At 44.5% G+C, this 23,642-nt stretch overlaps 1 protein-coding gene across 10 annotated transcripts in view; it reads left to right on the forward strand.

The window, feature by feature from the left end:
• Positions 1–23,642, forward strand: part of DPY30 (dpy-30 histone methyltransferase complex regulatory subunit) — a 937,477-nt gene that overhangs the window by 902,590 nt on the left and 11,245 nt on the right. For 4 of the 10 annotated variants that reach the window (XM_050754158.1, XM_050754156.1, XM_050754155.1 and 1 more), the window contains 4 exons: positions 8,535–8,607; positions 8,848–8,919; positions 9,012–9,059; positions 18,752–18,894. In XM_050754158.1, the coding sequence (XP_050610115.1) occupies positions 8,884–8,919; positions 9,012–9,059; positions 18,752–18,894 (227 nt within the window). In that variant the 5' untranslated portion in view covers positions 8,535–8,607; positions 8,848–8,883. Of the gene's footprint in view, positions 1–8,534; positions 8,748–8,818; positions 8,920–9,011; positions 9,060–18,751; positions 18,899–23,642 lie in introns of those variants that run through there. The other 6 variants (XM_050754154.1, XM_050754152.1, XM_050754151.1 and 3 more) reach the window with 6 other exon arrangements.

Below are 23,642 nucleotides of genomic sequence, written 5' to 3' on the forward strand. Positions count from 1 at the left end.
TTCATTCATTCTTATCCTCTCTCTCTTTTTTTTTTTGAGATGTAGTCTTGCTCTGTTGTCCTGACTGGAATGCAGTGGCGCAATCTCCGCTCACTGCAACCTCCACCTCCCTGGTTCAAGTGATTCTCCTGCCTCAGCCTCCCAAGTAGCTGGGACTACAGGCACGAGCCACCATGCCCAGCTAGTTTTTGTATTTTTAGTAGAGACAGGGTTTCACCATGTTGGCCATGCTGGTCTGGAACCCCTGACCTCAAGTGATCCACCTGCCTCGGCTTCCCAGAATGATGGGATTACAGGTGTGAGCCACCACGCCTAGTTTTTTTATTTTCATTGTTGAGATCACTTATGTATCGTAAAAATCGAAGAACACACTAGATTCATGCCTTTCAAAAACCCATTTGGTATGTTCCTTGATATACCAAAATTTCTGAGATGGGTGGTAAGATTGCTTGGGCATGTTGTTTGGTAGTAGAGACAAGGGAGCTACAGGTAGAGTGGTTGCCTTCCAATATTAGCCACAAACAGATATTTCTCTTATTTCTCTGGAAAGTGACTTACCTAACCTGGAATACATATTTCTAGGTCTTCTTGAGAGGTGGTTGGGTGTCCCTCTCCACACACCGTGCTCAGAGGGCCCATTTACACTCAATAAATTCTGTGTATTTATTTGCAAATACCTTTTTGTGTGTGAGTGTTGGGGGGTGGGGTAGGGGTGGATGGGTGTTGGTGGGTGCTGGATCAAGTTCTTAATTTTTCTGAACAAGTTATTTCCTGCAAATTATTTTAAAACAACAAAGTAAAAAGCTAATGAAGGGCCAGGCGTGGTGGCTTACAAAGTGCTGTAATCCCAGCACTTAGGGAGGCTGAGGCAGGTAGATCTTTTGAGGCCAGGAGTTCAAGATCAGTCTGGCCAACATGGGAAAACCCCCTCTCTACTAAAAATGCAAAAATCAGCTGGTTGTGGTGGCATGCGCCTGTAGTCCCAGCTACTTGAGAGGCTGAGGAAGGAGAATCGATTCAACCCGCAAGGTGAAGGTTGCAGTAAGCCAGGTTTGCGCAACCGTATTCCAGCTTGGGCAACAGAGTGAGATCCTGTCTCAAACATAAATAAATAAATACATAAAATTGAAAAGCTAATGAAGTGGCTTGGTAAGTAATGTAGAGAAGACAAAATGAATTTCAATTACATTTGTGTAACTTCAGTTTACAAAGCAGTTTCATCTCTTTTTTTTTTTTTTTCCCGAGACAGGGTCTCGCTCTGTCGCCCAGGGTAGAATACAGTGGTGTGATCAGGGCAGCCTGGACTCCCAAGCGATCCTCTCACTTCTGCCCCTGAGTAGCTGGGACTGCAATCGTGCACTACTATGCCCACCCAATTTTTCATATTTTTAGTAGAGATGGATTTTTCCCATGTTGCCCAGGCTGGTCTTGAACTCCTGAAGTCAAGCAATCTACCTGCCTCGGCCTCCCGAAGTGCTGGGATTACAGGCGTAAGCAACTGTGCCTGGCTCAGTTTCCTCTATCTTATTTCATTTGATCCTCCTTATGACATAAAAATTATCCTAATTTTACATGCAAAAAAACCCTGAAGCTTGGCTGGGTACGGTGGCTCATGCCTTTAATGCCAGCACTTTGGGAGGCCGAGGCAGGTGGATCACCCGAGGTCAGGAGTTTGAGATTAGCCTGATGAATATGGTGAAACCCTGTCTCTACTAAAAATACAAAAATAAGCCGGTTGTGGTGGTGTGTGCCTGTAGTCCCAGCTACTTGAGAAGCTGAGACAGGAGAATTGCTTGAACCCAGGAGGTGGAGATTGCAGTGAGCCGAGATTTTGCCACTGCACTCCAGCCTGGGTGACTGAGTGAGACTCCGTCTCAAAAACAACAACAACAAAACCCTGAAGCTCAGAGGAGTTTTTTTTTTTTTTTTTTTTTTTTTTTTTTTTTTTTTTTTTTTTTTTTTTTTTGAGATGGAGTCTCACTCTGTCGCCCAGGCTGGAGTGCAGTGGCCGGATCTCAGCTCACTGCAAGCTCCGCCTCCCAAGTTTACGCCATTCTCCTGCCTCAGCCTCCCGAGTAGCTGGGACTACAGGCGCCCACCACCTCGCCCGGCTAGTTTTTTGTATTTTTTAGTAGAGACGGGGTTTCACCGTGTTAGCCAGGATGGTCTCGATCTCCTGACCTCGTGATCCACCCTTCTCGGCCTCCCAAAGTGCTGGGATTACAGGCTTGAGCCACCGCGCCCGGCCGCTCGGAGGAGTTAAAAGATTTGCCTAATTCCACATGGCAAACAAGGAACCAGGTTTTATTATTTATTTATTTAAGACAGAGTCTCCCTCTCTCCCCTAGGCTGGAGTGCAGTGGCATGATCTTGGCTCACTGCAACCTCTGCCTCCCAGGTTCAAGCGATTCTCCTGCCTCAGTCTCCCGAGTAGCTGGGATTACAGAGGAATGCCACCATGGCCATCTAATTTTTGTATTTTTGGTAGAGACAGGGTTTTCCTATATTGGCCAGGCTGGTCTCGAACTCCTGACCTCAGGTGGTCCACCCGCCTCAGCTGCCCAAAATGCTGGGATTACAGGCCTGAGCCACTGCACCGGGCCAGGAGATACAGATACTTTGTAAGTAATTTTCAGATATGTAAAGCAGAACAGCCTCCTTAATGAAACATTGCCATTTAAAGCACTGGTAATTCACCAGCACATGTTCATGACATAACATGGTACTGTATATTACAATAGATTGGGTGTAACAATTCAGCTCTTTGGAAGAGTCTTTTTGATTTCATAGTGTTTTTTTTGTTTTGTTTTGTTTTTAATGGAGTCTCTGTCGCCAGGCTGGAGTGCAGTGGCGCAATCTCGGCTCGCTGCAACCTTCGCCTCCTGGGTTCACGCCATTCTCCTGCCTCAGCTTCCCGAGTAACTGGGACTACAGGCACCCGCCGCTACGCCCGGCTAATTTTTTGCTAGCCAGGATGGTCTTCATCTCCTGACCTCGTGATCCGCCCGCCTCGGCCTCCCAAAGTGCTGGGATTACAGGCGTGAGCCACCGCGACTGGCCGTTGCTTTTCTTATAGAGCCCTTTCTTGCTGAGCAATATGCCTCGTTGTATTATAAAATCTTCCTGATAATGCATTAGAGTTTTTTTTTTTGTAATTTAGTAAAAGTGCTTTCCATTTGACTTCATTCAAAGCTAATAAGTACTTTCCTGGGTTTTATAGTAACTAGGTGTAAAAATCATGTGTTGCAGCTTTGTAGTTTTAAAAATATTTTAGATACTGTTATTAAACGATGAACTTTCTTAAGGTCTTTCTGTTGCCGGATTACTGACACTGTCACTTGACTAATATTGACCCTCTTTACCTCACCCACGTGGATACACACCTCCTGTAGTTGTTTTGCCTAACAATGTCCCTTTGGGTCTGTGAGATTCTGTAAACTGTGCTAGTCTTCATGATTTTCTGTACGACATATATATATTTTTAATCGAGACAGGGTCTCACCCTGTTGCCCGGGCTGGAGTGCAATGGCGCGATCTTGGCTCACTGCAATCTCTGCCTCCTGGGCTCATGCAATCGTCCCACCTCAGTGGACCGAGTAGCTGGGACTACAGGTCCATACCCAGCTAATTTTTGTATTTTTCTGTAGAGATGGGTTTTCACCATGTTGTCCAGATTGGTCTCAAACTCCTGGACTCAAGCAATTTACCCGATTTGGTGCTGGGATTAACAGGTGGGAGCCACTGTGCCTGGCTCGTTCTGTGCAACTTAACTCACTGGCAAGAATACAACATTGGACCTCTCAACCACTAGAACAGTTTTTTTTTTTTTTGAGATGGAGTCTTGCTCTGTCGCCCAGGCTGAAGTACAGTGGCATGATCTCAGCTCACTGCAACGTCCACCTCCCAGGCTCATGCGGTACTCCTGCTACAGCCTCCCGAGTGGCTGGGATTACAGGCGTGTGCCACCACACCCGGCTAATTTTGTGTATTTTTAGTAGAGACGAAGTTTCACCATATTGACCAGGCTGGTCTCGAATTCCTGACCTCAAGTGATCCATCAGCCTCTGCCTCCCAAGTGCCTTATAAGTGTGAGCCACCGCGCCCAGTCAGGAACAAAATTTTTTAAATGGACAGTTGCAGAATTGTGGAGTGTTTTTATATTAATCTTTTGGTAATGCAATTAGCAGTATGTTTTGTATGTATGACTTAATAAATCCTTCAATCATTAAAAAAATAAAGAATAGCTGGGCGTGGTGGCTCACGCCTGTAATCCCAGCACTTTGGGAGGCCGAGGCGGGCGGATCACGAGGTCAGGAGATCAAGACCAACCTGGCTAACACAGTGAAACCCCGTCTCTACTAAAAATACAAAAAATTAGCCGGGTGTGGTGGCAGGCACCTGTCCCAGCTACTTGGGAGGCAGAGGCGGGAGAATGGCATGAATCCGGGAGGCGGAGCTTGCCGTGAGCCTAGATTGCACCACTGCACTCCAGCCTGGGCAATAGAGCAAGACACGATCTCAAAAAAAAAAAAAAAAAGTCTTTGCCTTTAAACAACTCAAAATCTAATTGTGTTTAAACATAAGTAAAATTTAAAGCAGAATGAGGTAAGTACTATAACTGGCTATGTAGGAAGCTGATGAAAGAAGTCTTGAACAAAATTTGGTGGAAGTCCAAATAAGAGTTAAATATTCTTCTCATTTTCTTTCTATTTTCTTTTGAGACAGGGTCTTACTCTGTCATATAGGCTGGAGGGCAGTGGTGCAATCATAGTTTACATCTCAACCTCCCTGGGCTCATGTGATCCTCCAATCTTAGCCTCTGAGTAGCTGGGACTACAGGTATGCATCACCACACTCAGCTGATTTTTAATTTTTTTGTGGAGACGAGTTCTTACTATATTCCCGGGCTGTCTTCTCATTCTTTTAATTTACTCCTCTCCAGACAGTACACATTACTGCAAATTTCTGTCATAATCACATTTCCAAGTCATCTTTAGAATCATTAATTTCACATTAAAACTCAGCATTCTGCAGTATCTTCAATTAATTTTATACTTCCTATTTCTTCCTTTTTAAAAAAAATAATTTCTTTAACCATTAAAAAAATTGTGGACAGGGATCTTGCTATGTTGGTCAGATTCATTGTGAACTCCTGGCCTTGGCTTCCCAAAGTGCTAGGATTATAGGCATAAGCCATTGCACCCAGCTGTCTTTCTTTTTTTGAGACAGGGTCTTGGTCTGGTCATCACAGCTTACTGCAGCCTCCACCTCCCAGGCTCAAGTGATCCTCCTGCCTCAGCCTCCAAGTAGCTGGAACTACAGGCATGTGCACCATGACCTGCTATAAATTAGTAAGTTTTAAATGCAAAAACTTCAGTGAAGCTTTTTGATAAATCACATAAATAACTCTTACTTAGATTGATGGAAACTTGGATGATAGCTAATTATTCTGTGCTGCTCCCTTCAGTAAACATTTTTATGTATTTTCTCTTTTTGCTTTCGAAGTATCAGTGCATATATTAATATCAAATTTTGACTGTGAACCCCCAGCCCAACTTAATATGTATTCTGCACCTACAATGTATTAAGCACATTGTGAAGTATAAAGATATCTAAGACATGGTCCCTGCCGTGAAGGAGCTTTTCTTTTTTTTTTTTTTTTTTTTTTTTTTTTTGAGATGGAGTCTCGCTCTGTCACCCAGGCTGGAGTGCAGTGGCGCGATCTCGGCTCACTGCAAGCTCTGCCTCCTGGGTTTACGCCATTCTCCTGCCTCAGCCTCCTGAGTAGCTGGGACTACAGGCGCCCGCCACCGCGCCCGGCTAATTTTTTGTATTTTTAGTAGAGACGGGGTTTCACCATGGTCTCGATCTCCTGACCTTGTGATCCGCCCGCCTCGGCCTCCCAAAGTGCTGGGATTACAGGCGTGAGCCACCGCGCCCGGCCAGAAGGAGCTTTTCTAGTTTACTACTTTACCAAAACTGTCAGTACTTAGAAAATGTAAATTAAGGGCTAGGCGCAGTGGCTCCTGCCTGTTATCTGAGCACTTTGGGAGGCTAAGGTGGGCGAATTATGAGATCAGGAGTTTGAGACCAGCCTGGCCAACATGGTGACACCCTGTCTCTATTAAAAACACAAAAGTATGCCAGGCACTGTGGCTCATGCCTGTAATCCCAGCACTTTGGGAGGCCAAGACGGACGGATCATGAGGTCAAGAGATTGAAACCATCCTGGCCAACACGGTGAAACCATCTCTACTAAAAATAGAAAAATTAGCCGGGTGTGGTAGTGCGTGTGCTGTAGTCCCAGCTACTCGGGAGGCTGAGACAGGAGAATCGCTTGAACCCAGGAGGCGGAAGTTGCAGTGAGCCAAAAAAAAAAAAAAAAAAGTGCCACTGCACCCTAGCCTGGCAACAGAGTGAGACTCTGTCTCAAAACAAAAACAAAACACACACACACACACACACACACACACAAATTAGCTAGGTGTGGTGGCATGCACCTGTAATCCCAGCTACTCAGGAGGAGGCCGAGGCAGGACAATTCCTTGAACCCGGAGGTGGAGGTTGCAGTGACCCGAGATCGTGTCACTGCACTCCAACCTGGGAGACAGAGTGAGACTCCATCTCAAAAAAATAAAATAAAATAAAATGAAAAATAAAGGGCCAGGCGTGGTGGCTCACGCCTATAATCCCAGCACTTTGGGAGGCTGAGGCAGGCGGATCACGAGGTCAGGAGTTCAGGACCAGCCTGGCCAATATGGTGAAACCCTGTCTCTACTAAAAATACAAAAACTAGCTGGGCATGGTGGCACATGCCTGTAGTCCCAGCTACTCGGGAGGCTGGGGCAGAAGAATTGTTTGAACCTGGGAGTTGGAGGTTGCAGTGAGCTGAGATTGCACTACTGCACTCCAGCCTGGGTGACAGAGCAGGATTCCATCTCAAAAAAAAAAAAAAAGAACGTGTAAATTAGCAGCTCTCAGTTACTTCCTGGAGTCTGGACATATTTAGTGAGAGTCTACTATGTATCGGGAAATGTATGAATATATGATAACATGATAATACACATAACTATTCTAAAAATTTCCCAATCATGGCTGGATGAGGTGGCTCACACCTGTAATGCCAGAACTTTAGGAGGCCAAGGCTGGCGGATCACAAGGTCAGGAGCTCGAGACCATCTTGGCCAACATGGTGAAGCCCCGTCTATACTAAAAATACAAAAAAGTTAGCTGGGCATGGTGGTGCGTGCCTGTAATCCCAGCTACTTGGGAGGCTGAGGCAGGAGAATCGCTTGAACTAGGGAATTGGAGGTTGTAGTGAGCTGAGATCGCGCCACTGCACTCCAGCCTGGCCACAGAGCAAGACTCTGTCTCAAAAAAAAAAAAAAAAAAAATCCCAATCATTCTCTACTTGTAATATACTCCCTTTTTATTTCCCACTCTTGAAAAGCATTTAATCTTAATTTGAATTAATATATCTACTAGGCAATTTGTATATCTTGCACATATGCATACACATTTGCATCAGCATTACATGAAAAATCTTCACAGTTCCACATGACAGCTGTCACCAATCACAATACTATTTGTCAAGTATACACTGCAAAACTTTAAAAACTGACTTATATGTCTAGCTCTTAACCAAATTTTATTTACTTTAGATCTTTATCCATGGTTTTTTAGAGTAGCAATATTAAGTTGTAGTCTAACGCCAGCTGGAAGTAAAACTCAATGGCATATCATATTTCTGTATATGTAGTCATGATTTTTAATTTTAATGGCTTATATTCCACCATATTGTTATGCCATCATTTACTCCAAATGTTTTCAAGTTTTCATATTACAAAGTGCAATTACAAATAGAATTGTGTCAAAGGCAGGAAGTTTGCATGTTATCACTTTTGTTTACATTAAAATAAATTGAATCTACTGGAATTTTTAAAAATCCAAGTAAAGAGATGTCCTTTGCTATTTACACACTGTGTAGGAGGCAAATTATTCTATGTACGTTTTACAACTACACTACTATCAATAGGACCACGGTTTGGAAAGCCAGTTGCATACTGCTAATCTAATACAAACGTAAGGTGGCGTTAACATCGCATATTCACAGATTTAAGGGCTTGAATAAAAGCTGATCAGGAAACCCCCAAAACTGCTTCTTCCCCCATCTTTGGCTTTACAGTAAAACACTGACATGCTTTCAGAGACTGTCAGACTGGGCTGATAATTTCCTAGTAAGAACCAACCACTCAGTGAGGAAGTTCAGTTGGTCGAAGAAGAGCTTCAGCAGATGCTCTGAGGCAGCACCGAGGTTTGATCCGGCAGAGCCCCTTCCAACTGGGCTGGCGCTCTTCGTGGGTAGGAAGAATGAAGAAAGATTGTAGCTCGTAGCTTCCGAGGCCAGACCTTGGCCAGGACTCACGCGGACTGCAGAGAGCCTCAGGGACTCAGCAAGCGTCTGCCCGCCTCCCAGCCTCTTGTCCGCCGGGAGGTTCTGCGCAGGCGCGGCAATCGTGCGACAGCCGTCACTTACGGCCGGAGCTGTTGGTGCTGGGAGTTGGTGGCGCGGTGCAGGGCTCATAAGAACGAACGGCTTGGGCGCGGGTAATCAGCTTCCTTTCCCCCAGTTTCTCACTCATTCTAGGTACTTGGAACTGTCGTAGAGTTTCCAGACCCCACGTAGGCGCCCAGTTGTGGACTGTCCCACTCTGCCGCTCTACTGCTCGGGGTGCTCCCGCGCCCAGGTGGGGGTGAGGGGCGGGGTCGGGGGCTGGGCTGCACTCCATCCTGGCGTCTTCGTGTTGAAATCTCCCAGGTAACTCGCGGCTCTTCTTGTTTTCCAAGACTGGTATCCGGGGACTGTGACTTGCAGGGTCCGCCATGGAGCCGGAGCAGATGCTGGAGGGACAAACGCAGGTATCAGGAGGCCCTGAATTCAGGGTGGCAGTGTTCAGGGAGGCAGCGAGAAGGGGGACTTTTATCTCTGTGACCGGTGTTTTGTTTTCTAGGTTGCAGAAAATCCTCACTCTGAGTATGGTCTCACAGACAACGTTGAGGTAACTCGCCCAGTTCCTATGCCTCATCTGTGTTGTCTCTTGCGAGCTGGAGAAAACTTGGAATCTGCTTTTACTAGGTTACTATGCACAAGGGAAAACTTTGTTATCGTGAACTGAATGGTATCAAGTTATGGGTAGCTTGTTTTATTAGTACTAATGCTTCTTGGTGTGCAGACATACAAATTAGGTTTGAGCCAAAGGATTGAATTTTTATTACGAAACACATTCTTGAGGGATACTGTCTAAATCATTTTGCTTGGTGGCTTTTAATCCATCTTTTGGGATGTTGCTACGTAAAAATCGCATATTAAAATTAAGAAACCCTTCGTTGGGCACGGTGGCCCACGCCTGTAATCCCAGCACTTTGGGAGGCTAAGGCTGGTGGATCACCTGAGATCACGAGTTCCAAACCAGCCTGACCAGCGTGGTGAAACCCCGTCTCTACTAAAAATACAGAAATTAGCCAGGCATGATGGTGGATGGCTGTAATCCCAGCTATTCGGGTGGCTGAGGCCAGAGAATCGCTTGAATCTGGAAAACTGAGGTTGCAGTGAGCTGAGATCGCGCCACTGCACTACAGCCTGGGCGACAGAGTGAGACTCCGTCTCAAAAACAAGAAAAAAAAGTAAAAAATAAAATTAGGAAATCTGTTGGTCTTTGTAGCAGAATAGTGTGCTGGAGGAGTCAACATTTAATAAGTATTTATTTCTTTTTAGAGTTCAGTAACTCCTGGGCTGAAGTGAGAGGATTGCTGGAGCTGGGGAGGTCGAGGCTGCAGTGAGCTATGATCACACCACTGCACTCCAGCCTGGGTGTCAGCACGTGACCCTGTCCCTCTTCCCTTCTCCCCGCCCCTCCCAAAAAATAAGGCCGGACGCAGTGGTTTACCCCTGTAATCCCAGCACTTTAAGGGCCAGTGCGAGCTGATTACCTGAGGTCAGGAGTTCCAGACCAGCCTGGCCAACATGGTGAAACCTTGTCTCTACTAATCCCAGCTACTCGGAAGGCCAGGAGAATCACGAATCGCTTGAACCCGAGATCATGCCACTGTACTGCATCCTGGGCGACAGAGCGAGATTTTGTCTTAAAAAAAAAAAAAAAATTAATACAACTTAATTCTACTGCAAAAATGTCAACCTGCCTAGGTTGAAAATACGGTTCCCAACATACTTTCTGGTGACCTTGAACAAGTTACTGAACTTCTCTGAGCCTTATGGGGCTGAAGATACAGGCAAATTGCTTAAGAGTGTGTGTGGCACATAGTAAAAGATTAGAAATTTTTTGTTTTGTTTTGTTTTTTTTTTGAAACGGAGTCTCACTCTGTTGCCCAGGCTGGAGTGCAGTGGCAAGATCTCGGCTCCCTGCAAGCCCCGCCTCCTGGGTTCACGCCATTCTCCTGCCTCAGCCTCCCAAGTAGCTGGGACTACAGGTACCCACCACCATGCCCGGCTAATTTTTTGTATTTTTTTTAAGTAGAGACGGGGTTTCACTGTGTTAGCCAGATGGTCTCTATCTCTTGACCTCGTGATCCGCCCGCCTTGGCCTCCCAAAGTGCTGGGATTATAGGTGTGAGCCATCGTGCCTGGCCAAGGCTAGAAAAAATATTAATAGCTATTACTATTATTACTGTGGTTAGAAATGCTTTTATTCTCATTTATCCAAACTGAATCACACGTCTTGTTTTTTAATAAAGCATACAGTCCAGGTATGGTGGCTCACACCTGTAATCCCAGCACTTTGGGAGTCTGAGGTGGGTGGATCACTTGAGGTGAGGATTTCAAGCCTGGCCAACATGGTGAAAGCTCATCTCTACTAAAAATACAAAAATTAGCCAGGCGTGGTGGCGAGCCCCTGTAATCCCAGCTACTCAGGAGGCTGAGGCAGGAGAATTGTTTGAACCCCGGGGGCAGAGTTGCAGTGAGCTGAGATCGTGCCACTGTACTCCAGCCTGGGCGACAGAGTGAGACTCCATCTCAAAAATAAAAAAGTTGGCTGGGCATGGTGGCTGGTAAACCGCTTCAGCTCAGGAGTTTGAAACCAGCCTACAAACCCTGTCTCTACAAAAAAAAAAAAGAAAGAAAAATTAGCTGAGTGTGACGGTAGGTGCCTACAGTCCCAGCTACTTGGGAGACTGAAGCAGGAGGATCACTTGAGCCCAGGAGGCCGAAGCTGCAGTGAGCCCTAATTGCACCAGTGCACACCATCCTGAGTGAGAGAGCAGAACCTCGTCTCAAAAGCAAAAAAAAAAAGTCACTTTAAAGATACTTAAACAGTACAAAAAAAGGAGAATTTTACATTTATCCACATATTGACTGTTTCTGGAGATCTTCATTCTTTTGTGTAGGTCTAGATTTCCATCTTTCCAAAAGGTATCATTTTCTTCCTGCCCAAAGGGCTTCCTTGAACATTTCTTGTAGTTCACTTCTGTTGGTAAGAAATTCTTTCAGCTTCTGAATGTCTGAAAAAGTCATTATTTTGCCCTTGTTTTTAGAAGATATTTTTGCTAGTTGTAGATTGCTTCACGGTCTTCTGGCAGACATTGTTTCTGAAAAGAAGCTTGCTATCGTTCCTATCTTTGCTCCTCAATAATGTCTTCTTGCTACTTTTGAGATTTTCTTTATATCAGTGTTTTAAAGTTATTTGGTTGTGGTGTGTCTTGGTGTAGTTTTTTTCTTTTCTTTTCTTTTCTTTTTTTTTTTGTGATGGAGTCTCACTCTGTCGCCCAGGCTGGAGTGCAGTGGTGTGGTCTCGGCTCACTGCAAACACTGCCTCCTGGGTTCACACCATTCTCCTGCCTCAGCCTCCCAAGTAGGTGGGACTACAGGCACGCCCAGCTAATTTTCTTTGTATTTTTAGTAGAGGAGGTTTTACTGTGTTAGCCAGGATGGTCTCGATCTCCTGACCTCGTGATCCGCCAACCTCGGCCTCCCAAAGTGCTGGGATTACAGGTGTGAGCCGCCGTGCTCGGCCAGTGTTTTTCTTTTAATGCTTCTGCTTAGGATTCATTGAGCTTCTTGGATCTGTGGTTTAGAATTTTCATCAAATTTGGAAGAATTTCAGCCATTATTTAAAAAAAATATTTTGCCATCATGGGACGTGACTCATGCCTGTAATCCCAGCCCTTTGGGAGGCCACGGTGGGAGGATTCCTAGAATCTAGGAGTTTAAGACCAGCCTGGGCAACATAGTGAGACCCCATCTAAAAAAAAAAAAAAAGAAAAAAGAAAAGTGCGTGCCTATAGTCCCAGCTACTCAGGAGATTGAGGTGGGAGGATTGCTTGAGCCTGGGAGGCCAAGGCTGGAGTGAACCAAGATCATGCCAATGCACTGCAGGGTGGGTGACAGAGTGAGACGCTGTCTCAAAAAAAAAAAAAAAAGAAAAAAAAGACCAGTTTACCTAACTTTTTTTCTTTTTCCTTTTTTTTTCTCGAGGCTGAGTCTTGCTCTGTCTCCAGGTTGGAGTGCAATGGCGCGATCTCGGCTTAGTGTAACCTCTGCCTCCCGGGTTGAAGTGATTCTCATGTCTCAGCCTCCTAAGTAGCTGGGATTACAGGCACCCACTACCATGCCCAGCTAATTTTTGTATTTTTAGTTGAGGCGGGGTTTCACTCTGTTGGTCAGGCTGGTCTCAAACTGCTGACCTTAAGTGATCTGCCCGCCTCAGCCTCCCAAAGTGCTGGGATTACAGGTGTGAGCCACTGCATCTGGCCTACTTATGCTTTTTTCTGTTGTGAACATATAGAATATATTATACATGGTTTTTTTTTTTTTTTCTTTTAATGAGACAAAGTCTTGCTCTGTCGCCAGGCTGGTGTGCAGTGGCGCAATCTCGGCTCACTACAATCTCCGCCTCCCGGGTTCAAGCGATTCCCCTGCCTCAGCTTCCCAAGTAGCTGGGAGCCACCACGCCTGGCTAATTTTTTGTATTTTAGTAGAGGTGAGGTTTCACTATGTTGGCCAGGATGGTCTTGATCTCCTGACCTCGTGATCCACCCGCCTGAGCCTCCCAAAGTGCTGGGATTACAGGCGTGAGCCACTGTTCCTGGCCAAATGTATTTATTTATTTATTTGTTTGTTTTTAAGACCGAGTCTTTTTTTTTCCTTTTTTTTTTTTTAATTATTATACTTTAAGTTCTAGGGTACATGTGCATAACGTGTAGGTTTGTTACATTAAGACCGAGTCTTGCTCTTTCACCCAGGCTGGGATACAGTGGCATGATCATAGCTCACTGTAGTCTCAAACTCCTGGTCTTAAGTGATCCTCCCACCTCAGCCTCCTGAATAGTTGGGACTAGAGGTGTGTGCCACCACGTCCGGCGGGAATACATTATAATTTTTTTTTTTTTTTGAGATAGAGTCTCGCTCTGTCGCTCGGGCTGGAGTGTAGTGGCGTGCTCTCGGCTCTCTGCAACCTCTGCCCCCCGGGTGCAAGCGTTTCACCTTTTTTTATTTTTATTTTTTGAGATGGAGTTTTGCTCTTGTCGCCTAGGCTGGAAGTGGCGCAATCTTGGGTCAGTGCAACCTCCACCTCCTGGGTTCAAGTGATTCTCCTGCCTCAGCCTCCCGAGTAGCTGGAATTACCGGCATGTGCCACCATGCCTGCCTAATTTTTGTATTTTCAGTAGAGACGGGGTTTTACCGCATTGGCCAGGATGGTCTCAAACTCCTGACCTAAGGTGATCCACCTGCCTTGGCCTCCCAAAGTGCTGGGATTACATGTGTGAGCCATCACAGCTGGCGTATTATGAGATTTTCTCCCCCTGTGTCACTGGAACACAAACTGTTTCCAGCCTGTGTGAGCTGCAAGGTTGTTCCTCCTGGTGTAATATAGTTTAGATATTTGTCCCTTCCAAGTCTCATGTTGAAATGTGACACCCAGTGTTGGAAGTGGGGCCTAGTGGGAGGTGTTTGGGTCATGGGGGCAGATCCCTCATGACTGGCATGGTGCCATCTTTTGGTAATGAGTCAGTTCTTACTCTATTAGTTACCATGAGATCTGATTGTTAAAGAGCCTGGCACCTACTCCTTTCTCTCTTGCTCCCTCTCGTTATGTGACACACCAGTTCCCCTTCCGTCTCTGTCACGATTCATTGCTCCCTGAAGCCCTCACCAGAAGCAGATGCTGGTGCCATGCTTGTGTAGCTTGCAGAACTGTGGCCAAATAAACCGCTCTTCTTTATAAATTACCCACCCTCAGGTATTTCTTTATAGCAATGCAAATGGACTAACACAAGATAGTTATTTCCCTGGCCTTGGGTAGTTGACTTATAACCATCTATTGATAAGCATTCACCTGAAGACTGGAAGGCAATATCTTTAGTCTTTTTCTGTGCAGTTCTTGTCTCCACTCACCTTTCTTCTCTTCAGTGCTCTGCCTTGCAAATTTTAGTTGTTTTGGTCTCCCAGAATTTTCAACTCTGTCTTCTCAACTCAGGGAGACTACTAGGCTCTGTTCACATTCTCTCTCCCTATACTGCATCCTGTAAGTTCTCTAGGCAGAAAGCAGGAAGCTGGGACAGTCATAGTACTTACCTCATTTCTTCCCTTTTTGTGATCACTGTTCTACACTGTCTTACCAGCTCATTGTTTGTTTGTGGTAGTTTGGATATATCTATTTTTAGATTAGTTCAAGATTTTGACTTAAGTGAAATTGAGCATCACAATTGGCACATAGTAGATAATTCGTAAATGTTCAAATGAAATAAATGGGAGGATTTGGTTAAGAAATTTATTACAGGAGTTATAGGAGTTGCTTAGGCATTGCTCTTTTTTCTTTTGTTTTGAGACGGAGTTTTGCTCTTGTTGCCTGGGCTGGAGTGCAATGGCGCGGTCTTGGCTCACCATAACCTCCGCCTCCCACGTTCAAGTGATTCTGCTGCCTTGGCCTCCCAAGTAGCTGGGATTACAGGCATGTGCCACCACACCCTGCTTGTTTTGTATTTTTAATAGAGTTGCGTTTTCTCCATGTTGACCAGGTTGTTCTTGAACTCCTGACCTCAGGTGATCTGCCTGCCTTGGCCTCCCAAAGTATTGGGATTACAGGCGTGAGTCACCACAGCCAGCCGCACTGCTCTTTCTTATTGGCTTTCTTATTGTAGGCATTATAATGTCATGTAACTCATAAGTTAAAATATTTTTTTCTTTTTTTGAGATGGAGCCTTGCTCTGTCGCCCTGGCTGGACAGGCGATTCTCCTGCCTCAGCCTCCTGAGTCCTGGGATTACAGGTACATGCCACCACGCCTGGTTAATTTTTGTATTTTTAATAGAGGCGGGGTTACACCATGTTGGTCAGGCTGGTCTCAAACTCCTGACCTTGTGATCCACCTGCTTCGGCCTCCTAAAGTGCTGGGATTACAGGCGTGAACCGCTGTGTCCGGCCTAAAATTATTTTCTAAAAAATAGTAACAGGGTCTCACTATGTTGCTCAAGCTGGTTTCAAACTCCTGCGCTCAAGCTCCTGCGCTCAAACTCCTGCCTTGGCTTCCCAAAGTACTGGGATTACAGATGTGAGCCACTGCGCCTGGTCCCGAGTAGTTTTTATTGTATACGTATACTGTGACTGGAAGTTAGGACTGTTTTTAGGAAATACACTGTGAGATTTTGAAGTTTGCCGCATTGTCTTTGTTGTGATCAACGTGAAGTTTTGAACATAGTGGATTTTGATTTAGGGGATGAAAATTCATTTAAGATGATACTGTCAGTTTTCAGAAATAATGAAGTTGTATAGTCTTTTCTGCAATGGAAAGGTGACTTTTACAAAGGCTTAGTTAGAATTTCTGAAGTGATGGTGTGCCAATTATCTGTTGAAATTTACTAATGAAAAATAAAATTTTCAGTCCATGGACAAATAAATAGTATTTTATAGATTAAAAAACTTTGTATTTAATAGAAAATTATCTTTTAATTCCAAAATTAGATTGAAAAATCATAAGCAGAAGTTTTCTGACATAGTTATGGGAAGTGTCTTTGGAAACCATGCTATATATGTTACAGATAATGTGATTAAAGGTTTTTTCTCACTTTTACCAAAATAAAATTAAAAGTAGAAAAAGTTTTCTTTGTCGACTCTTTTATATCTAGTTTGAGTATGATTGAAGCAAAAGTTCATTTAAATGAAAGTGCTCTTAGGAATACTGTTTTGTCCTTTTACAGCCATTTCTTATTTATTTTATTTTATTTTTTTGTCTCTTTCATTTTTATTTTTTTTATTGTTTTGAGATGGAGTCTTGCTCTGTCACCCAGGCTGGAGTGCAGTGGTGCAGTCTTGGCTCACTGCAACCTCCACCTCCCAGGATCAAGCGATTCTCTTGCCTCAGCCTTTCAAGTAGCTGGAATTACAGGTGTGCACCACCACGCCTGGCTAATTTTGTAATTTTAGTAGAGATGGGGTTTTACCATGTTGGTCAGGCTGGTCTTGAGCTCCTGGACTCAGCCGATCCCCCTGCTTCGGCCTCCCAAAGTGCTGGTAATACAGCCGTGAGCTACCACATCCAGCCCCCATTTTAAATATCTAAAATTTTTTTTAAAAAGCAACTTTTTTTTTTGGAGACGGAGTCCCACTCTGTCGCCCAGGCTGGAGTGCAATGGCCCGATCTCAGCTCACTGCAAGCTCCGCCTCCCAGGTTCAAGTGATTCTCCTGCCTCAGCCTCCTGAGTAGCTGGTATTACAGGCGCGCACTACTACACCTGGCTAATTTTTGTATTTTTAGTAGAGACGGGGTTTCACCATGTTGGTCATGCTGGTGTTGAACTCCTGACCGCGTGATCTACCTGCCTGGGCCTCCCCAAGTGCTGGGATTACAGGCATGAGTAATCCCACTGTGCCCGGCCTTTTTTTTTCCCTTTTTGAGACGGAATCTTGCTGTGTTACCCAGGCTGCAGTGCACAGTGGCATGACCTCAACTCACTGCAACCTCTGCCTCCCGGGTACAAGTGATTTTCTTGCCTCAGCTTCCTAAGTAGCTGGGATTACAGGTGTGCACCACCATGCCTGTCTAGTTCTTTTTTTATTTTATTTTTTTGAGACGGAGTCTTTCTCTGTCGCCCATGCTGGAGTGCAGTGGTGTGATCTTGGCTCATTGCAAACTTCACCTCCCGGGTTCAAGCGATTCTTCTGCCTCAGCCTCCCGAGTAACTGGGAGTACAGGTGCCCACTACCACGCCCGGCTAATTTTTGTATTATTAGTAGAGACGGGGTTTCGCCATATTGGTCAGGCTGTCTTGAACTCCTGAGTCGTGGTCGGCCTGCCTTGGCCTTCGAAAGTGCTGGGATTACAGGTGTCAGCCACCGCGCAGGCCACAAAATATTTTAATACATTAGTTTTAAAAATGTGAGTGTGATGGAGGCAATAAGTTACTTTTTAATGCTCTGAATGTTAGCCCGAATTTATTTGATAGCTCCAAAATTTGAGGGTTGTGAAGAAGAAAATATTATTTTTTAAACTTCATTTATTTTTAATTATAATTAATAATTGGTTTTTAGTGTTACCTGTCTGAATGGGGAAAACTTCATTCATTTAAATGTGACACGAATGATTTTTTTGTTAATAATTTTCTTCATTTTGGGGTTGTTATTTACATAATGTATTTTCTTAAACCTGTTCATTTTTTAAAATCATGGATTTATTTATTTGTTTATGCAGAGACACGGCCTTGCTTTGTCGATCAGGCTGGAGTGCAGTGGCATGATCTCGTCTCACTGCAACCTCCACCTCTAGGGCTCAAGTGATCCTCCCACCCCAGGCTCCTGAGTAGCTAGGGCTACAGACACGCACTACCACGCCTGGCTCAATTTTTGTTTTTTTTTGAGACGGAGTCTCGCTCTGTCACCCAGGCTGGAGTGAAATGGCGCGATCTCGGCTCACTGCAAGCTCCGCCTCCCGGGTTCACGCCATTCTCCCGCCTCAGCCTCCTGAGTAGCTGGGACTACAGGCGCCTGCCACTACGCCCGGCTAATTTTTTGTATTTTTAGTAGAGATGGGGTTTCACCGTGTTAGCCAGGATGGTCTCGATCTCCTGATCTCGTGATCTGCCCACCTTGGCCTCCCAAAGTGCTGGGATTACAGGCGTGATCCCCCATGCCCGGCCTGATTTTTGTATTTTTGGTAAAGACTGGATTTTGCAGTTTGGTAAAGGCTGGATGTATTTCTTTAAAAAATAAACATAAAGGGAAAAGCATTCTCATCGTGATAAGTAGAGGGTAACCATAAAAATGACAACAGTGAATACAAGACAATGGTAATAAATTTTAGCTCTATTCTCTTGAGTGTATAAGCCTTGGACCCTGAAGCTTGCTGTCTCTGCTGTGACCAGCTTTCTTACTATGATTTGGTGCTGTTTGGTGTCACGTCCAGTTTTTTTTGGGAACACACTCTAAGAAGATACTTACATGAAAAAGAGAAAAAAGGATTTGTGTTTACTCCTACAAAGTCAGAAGGAAAGGGAGAAAGAGTAGGATCTTGAGACATGACATTAGAAGAATGAGATAATGTGGTGCTTTTGGAGAGAAAGAGCTTGAATGAGATTGAAAGATGGGTCTGAATTTATTTTGGGCAGAGAAGTTTGTGGTCTAGTACCATCTTTCTAGTCATTGATTTGTCTTTTCTATTAGTGTCATATTTCCATTAGTTTTGTTTAGCACTCAAAATAACATTTATTTGAAATGTTCATGTACTTTTTTTTGAATTCACTAGAGGATAGTAGAAAATGAGAAGATTAATGCAGAAAAGTCATCAAAGCAGAAGGTAGATCTCCAGTCTTTGCCAACTCGTGCCTACCTGGATCAGACAGTTGTGCCTATCTTATTACAGGGGCTTGCTGTGCTTGCAAAGGAAAGGTAAGATAATTGTGTCCACAAATGGAGTTAGTAAAGAAAGCAAAATAGATTCCCCTATATGAAATATCATTAGTTATGTATAGCAACTTTTTTGTGTGATTTATGGATGTTAAAGTTTTTAAGAAAGTACTCAGCCATAATCTCATAATTCAGACATTTAAATTTTTTCCCACCATTCTTAGATCATATGCATATTTGTAAAGATTTGTGATCATGATATACATGTAATTTTGAATCTTCTTTTTACTTATTGTGATATAACATTTTTCTATGTCTCTCCATAGTCTTCATGATTATAATTTTTTATTATTATTGTTATTTTGAGACAGAGTCTTACTCTGTTGCCCAGGCTGGAGTACAGTGGTGTGATCTCTGTTCCCTGCAACCTGTGCCTCCTGGTTTCAAGTGATTCTTGTGTCTCAGCCTCCTGGGTAGCTGGGACTACAGGTGTGTGCCACTGTGCCTGGCTAATTTTTTTATTTTTCGTAAAGATGGAGTTTCACCATGTTGGCCGGGCTGGTCTTGAACTCCTGACCTCAAGTGATCTGCCTGCCTTAGCCTCCCAAAGTGCTGGCATTACAGGCATGAGCCACTGCGCCTGGCCTATTATTATTATTTTTTGAGATAGAATCTTGCTCTCTGTCCCTGGCTGGAGTGCAGTGGTGCAACCCTGGCTCACTGCAACTTCCACCTCGCCGGATTCAAGCGATTCTCCTACCTCAGTCTCCCGAGTAGCTGGGATTACCGGCACCTGCCACCATGCCTGGCTGGTTATTGTATTTTTAGTAGAGACAGGGTTTGGAGTCTCGCTCTATCGCCAGGCTGGAGTGCTGTGGCGCGATCTTGGCTCACTGCAACCTCCACCTCATGGGTTCAAGCGATTCTGCCTTAGCTTCCTGAGCAGCTCAGGCACCCAGTACCACGCCTGGTTAGGTTTTATATTTTTAGCAGTGATGGAATTTCACTGTGTTGGCCAGAATGATCTCGATCTTTTGACCTTGTGGTCTGCCCATCTCGGCCTCCCAAAGTGCTGGGATTACAGGAGTGAGCCACTGAGCCTGGCCTTAAATTTTCTTAGTAGTAAGAGTACAATTATTTCTCTTTCTTTAACATATTTTCCCCAGTATTTCTCATCTAAATTCTTTTTTGTGTAAGCAAATCTAATAAGAAAATTGGTTTTGCAAGTTAGATTAGTCAACATTTATTAGGTGCATATTCTGTTTTATTCAAAGAATAATAATAAACATTATAATAGCAAACTGACATAACTTGATAAAGAACTTGATGGAACTGTGTCTCATCTCAGCCAGGTGTGGTGGTGTATGCCTTAACCCGCACTGCTTGGGAGGCCGAGGTGGGAGGATCGCTTGGGCTTGGGCCCAGGAGTTTGAGGCTGCAGTGAGCTGTGATCGCAGCACTGCACTCCAGCCTGGGTGACAGAGTGAGACCCTGCCTCAGAAAAAAAAAAAAAAGGAAATATATCTTTTCTTATAGTAAAAGTGAGTTATTAACTTAGAATAATTTGTTTATATAAAAATTATATGAATGAGCAGTAAATATTTGTTTTTGGTGGCTATATTTGTAAATTACTATTTATTTATGACTGTGAGCTATATCTTGGCTCTACTATCAACAATTAAAATATGGGTGTCTTGGCTGGTCTGAAGGTAGTGAGTTAACTTGATTGTTGATAGTCTTACAGATCAAGCTCCTTATTCTACTACTTTTTTTTTTTTTTTTTTTTTTTTGAGACAGAGTTTTGTACTTGTCACCCAGGGCTGGAATGCAGTGGCATGATCTCGGGTCACTGCAACCTCCACCTCCTGGGTTCAAGCATTTCTCTTGCCTCAGCCTCCTGAGTAGCTGGGATTACAGGTGCCTGTCAGCACACCCAGCTAATTTTTGTAGTTTTAGTAGAGATGGGGTTTCACCATGTTGGCCAGGCTGGTCTCGAACTCCTGACCTCAGGTGATCCACTGCGCCTAGCCTGTTGTTTTTTTGTTTTTTGTTTTTTTTGAGACAGAGTCTTTGTTGCCCAGGCTCGAATGCAGTGGCACAATCTCAGGTCACTGCAGTCTCTGATTCCCAGTTCAAATGATTTTCCTGCCTCAGCCTCCCGAATAGCTAGGACTACAGGTGTGTGCCACCACACGTGACTAATTTTTGTATTAGTCAGTACTCTACTCTTTTGTATCAGTAGAGACGGGGTTTCACCATGTTGGCCAGGCTGGTCTCTAACTCCTGACCCCAGGTGATCTGCCCTCATTGGCCTTCCAAACTGCTGGGATTATAGGCGTGAGCCACCGCGCCTGGCCCTTATTCCCCTATTCTACTCCTTCCCTGCCTTCTCGCTACTGCACTTGACTAGTCTTAAAAAAAAAAAAAAAAAAGGCAAAAAAGGAAAAAAAAAAGGTATCTTTTCTATTTTTTTGTTTTTCCTCTAGGGAAGACTAATATATTAGAAATTTAAAATATTACTGTATTTATTTATTTTTTGAGACAGAGTCTTGCTAGGTTGCCCAGGCTGGAGTGCAGTGGCACAATGTTGGCTCACTGCAACCTCTGCCTCCTGGGTTCAAGCAATTCTTCTGCCTCAGCCTCCAGAGTAGCTAGAACTACCGGCGCCTGCCATCACGCCTGGCTAATTTTTGTATTTTTAGTAGAGATGTGGTTTTACCATGTTGATCAGGCTGGTCTGGAACTCCTGACTTCAGGTGATCCACCTGCCTCGGCCTCCCAAAGTGTTGGGATTACAGGCATGAACCATTATGCCTGGCCTCCAAATATTACTTTAAATGCTAGAAAAACATTTGAAGAAATTTTTAAGTTCAAGCTCCTAAATACATTAAAATTTTTTCTTTTATTGTTAATTTTTTTGAGACAGGGTTTCGCTCTGTCATCCAGGCTGAAGTGCAGTGGCGAGATCACCACTCACTGCAGCCTCAGCCTTCTGGGCTTAAGCAATCCTCTCACCTCCGCCTCCTGAGTAGGTGGGACTACAGGCGTGTGCCACTATGCCAGGCTAATTTTTAAGCTTTTTTGAAGAGTTGGGGTCTTACTATCTTGCCCAGGCTTGGAAGTGATCCTCCTTGGACTCCCAAAATCCTGGGATTACAGGCGTGAGCTACTGCACCTGGCCAGTAAATCTATTTTTTGTAAAAAAAAAAAAAAATTTTTTTTTTTTTTGACATGGAGTCTTGTTCTGTTGCCCCAGCTGGAATACAGTGGGGACAATCATGCCTTACTGCAGCCTCAAACTCCCAAGCTCAAGCGATCTTTCCACCTAATGCTCCTGAGTAGCTGTGACTATAGGTGTGTGCCACCATGCCTGGCTGATTTTTTGTATTTTCTGTAGAGACAGGGTTTCGTCATGTTGCCCAGGTTGATTCTGAACTCTTGGGCTCAAGCTGTCTGCCCGCCTTGGCCTTCCAAAGTGTGAGGATTATGAGCGTGAGCCACCATGCCCAGCCCAAGTATGTTTTTGTTTCAAGATGGAGTCTTGTTCTGTTGCGGCAGGCTGGAGTGCAGTGGCTTGATCTTGGCTCACTGCAACCTCTGTCTTTGGGGTTCAAGTGATTCTCATGCCTCATCCTCCCTAGTAGCTGGGACTACAGGCATGCACCACAATGCCCGGCTAATTTTTTGTATTTTTAGTGGAGACAGGGTTTCACCATGGTGGCCAGGCTGGTCTCGAACTCCTGACCTTGTGATCTGCCCGCCTTGACCGCCTAAAGTGCCAGGATTACAGGTGTGAGCCACCTCTGTACCCGGCCAAATACATTGTGTGTGTGTTTTTTTGTTTGTTTTTGTTTTTTTTTGAGACAGAGTCTTGCTCTGTTGCCCAGGCTGGAGCGCAGTGGTGCGATCTCGGCTTACTGCAACCTCCACCTCCCGCGTTCAAGTGATTCTCCTGCCTCAACCTCCTGAGTAGCTGGGATTACAGGTGTGCACCACCACGACCGGCTAATTTTTGTATTTTTAGTAGAGACGGAGTTTCACCATGTTGGTCAGGATTGTCTCAAACTCCTGACCTCGTGATCCACCCGCCTCAGCTTCCCAAAGTGCTGGGATTACAGGCATGAGCCACTGCGCTACATTTTTTAAGTAAAGAGTTCTGGTAAAATAATTCATCATGTGAACCCTAAATACTACGTGAAAAATCTTGTCTATTTGTAGACAGCTCTTAGGGCTGTTTAAAGTGCTCTGGGAATGTTTTGAGATTATTGTAAACACATTTTCAATATGCCTTTTCATAGTAGAGTTGAAAATAGATGTCTCCCCAGTTTTTCATCTTTGGACTTGTATTCTCAGCAAGAATAATTTACATAGAAGTGTTAATATGGGCCGGGTGCGGTGGCTCAAGCCTGTAATCCCAGCACTTTGGGAGGCCGAGACGGGCGGATCACGAGGTCAGGAGATCGAGACCATCTGGCTAACACGGTGAAACCCCGTCTCTACTAAAAAAATACAAAAAACTAGCCGGGCGAGGTGGCAGGTGCCTGTAGTCCCAGCTACTCGGGAGGCTGAGACAGGAGAATGGCGTGAACCCAGGAGGCGGAGCTTGCAGTGAGCTGAGATCCGGCCACTGCATCCCAGCCTGGGTGACAGAACGAGACTCCGTCTAAAAAAAAAAAAAAAAAGAAGTGTTAATATGAAATATCTCCTCTTAGTTTTATAAATGTGTTTATCTTCTTAGGTGCACTGTAGTTGTATTAAATAGTATTAGAATTATTTATTTTAAGTATTTG

The sequence above is a fragment of the Macaca thibetana genome, chromosome 13 (assembly GCF_024542745.1).
Source record: "Macaca thibetana thibetana isolate TM-01 chromosome 13, ASM2454274v1, whole genome shotgun sequence".
In the NCBI taxonomy this organism is placed as follows: Eukaryota; Metazoa; Chordata; class Mammalia; order Primates; family Cercopithecidae; genus Macaca; species Macaca thibetana.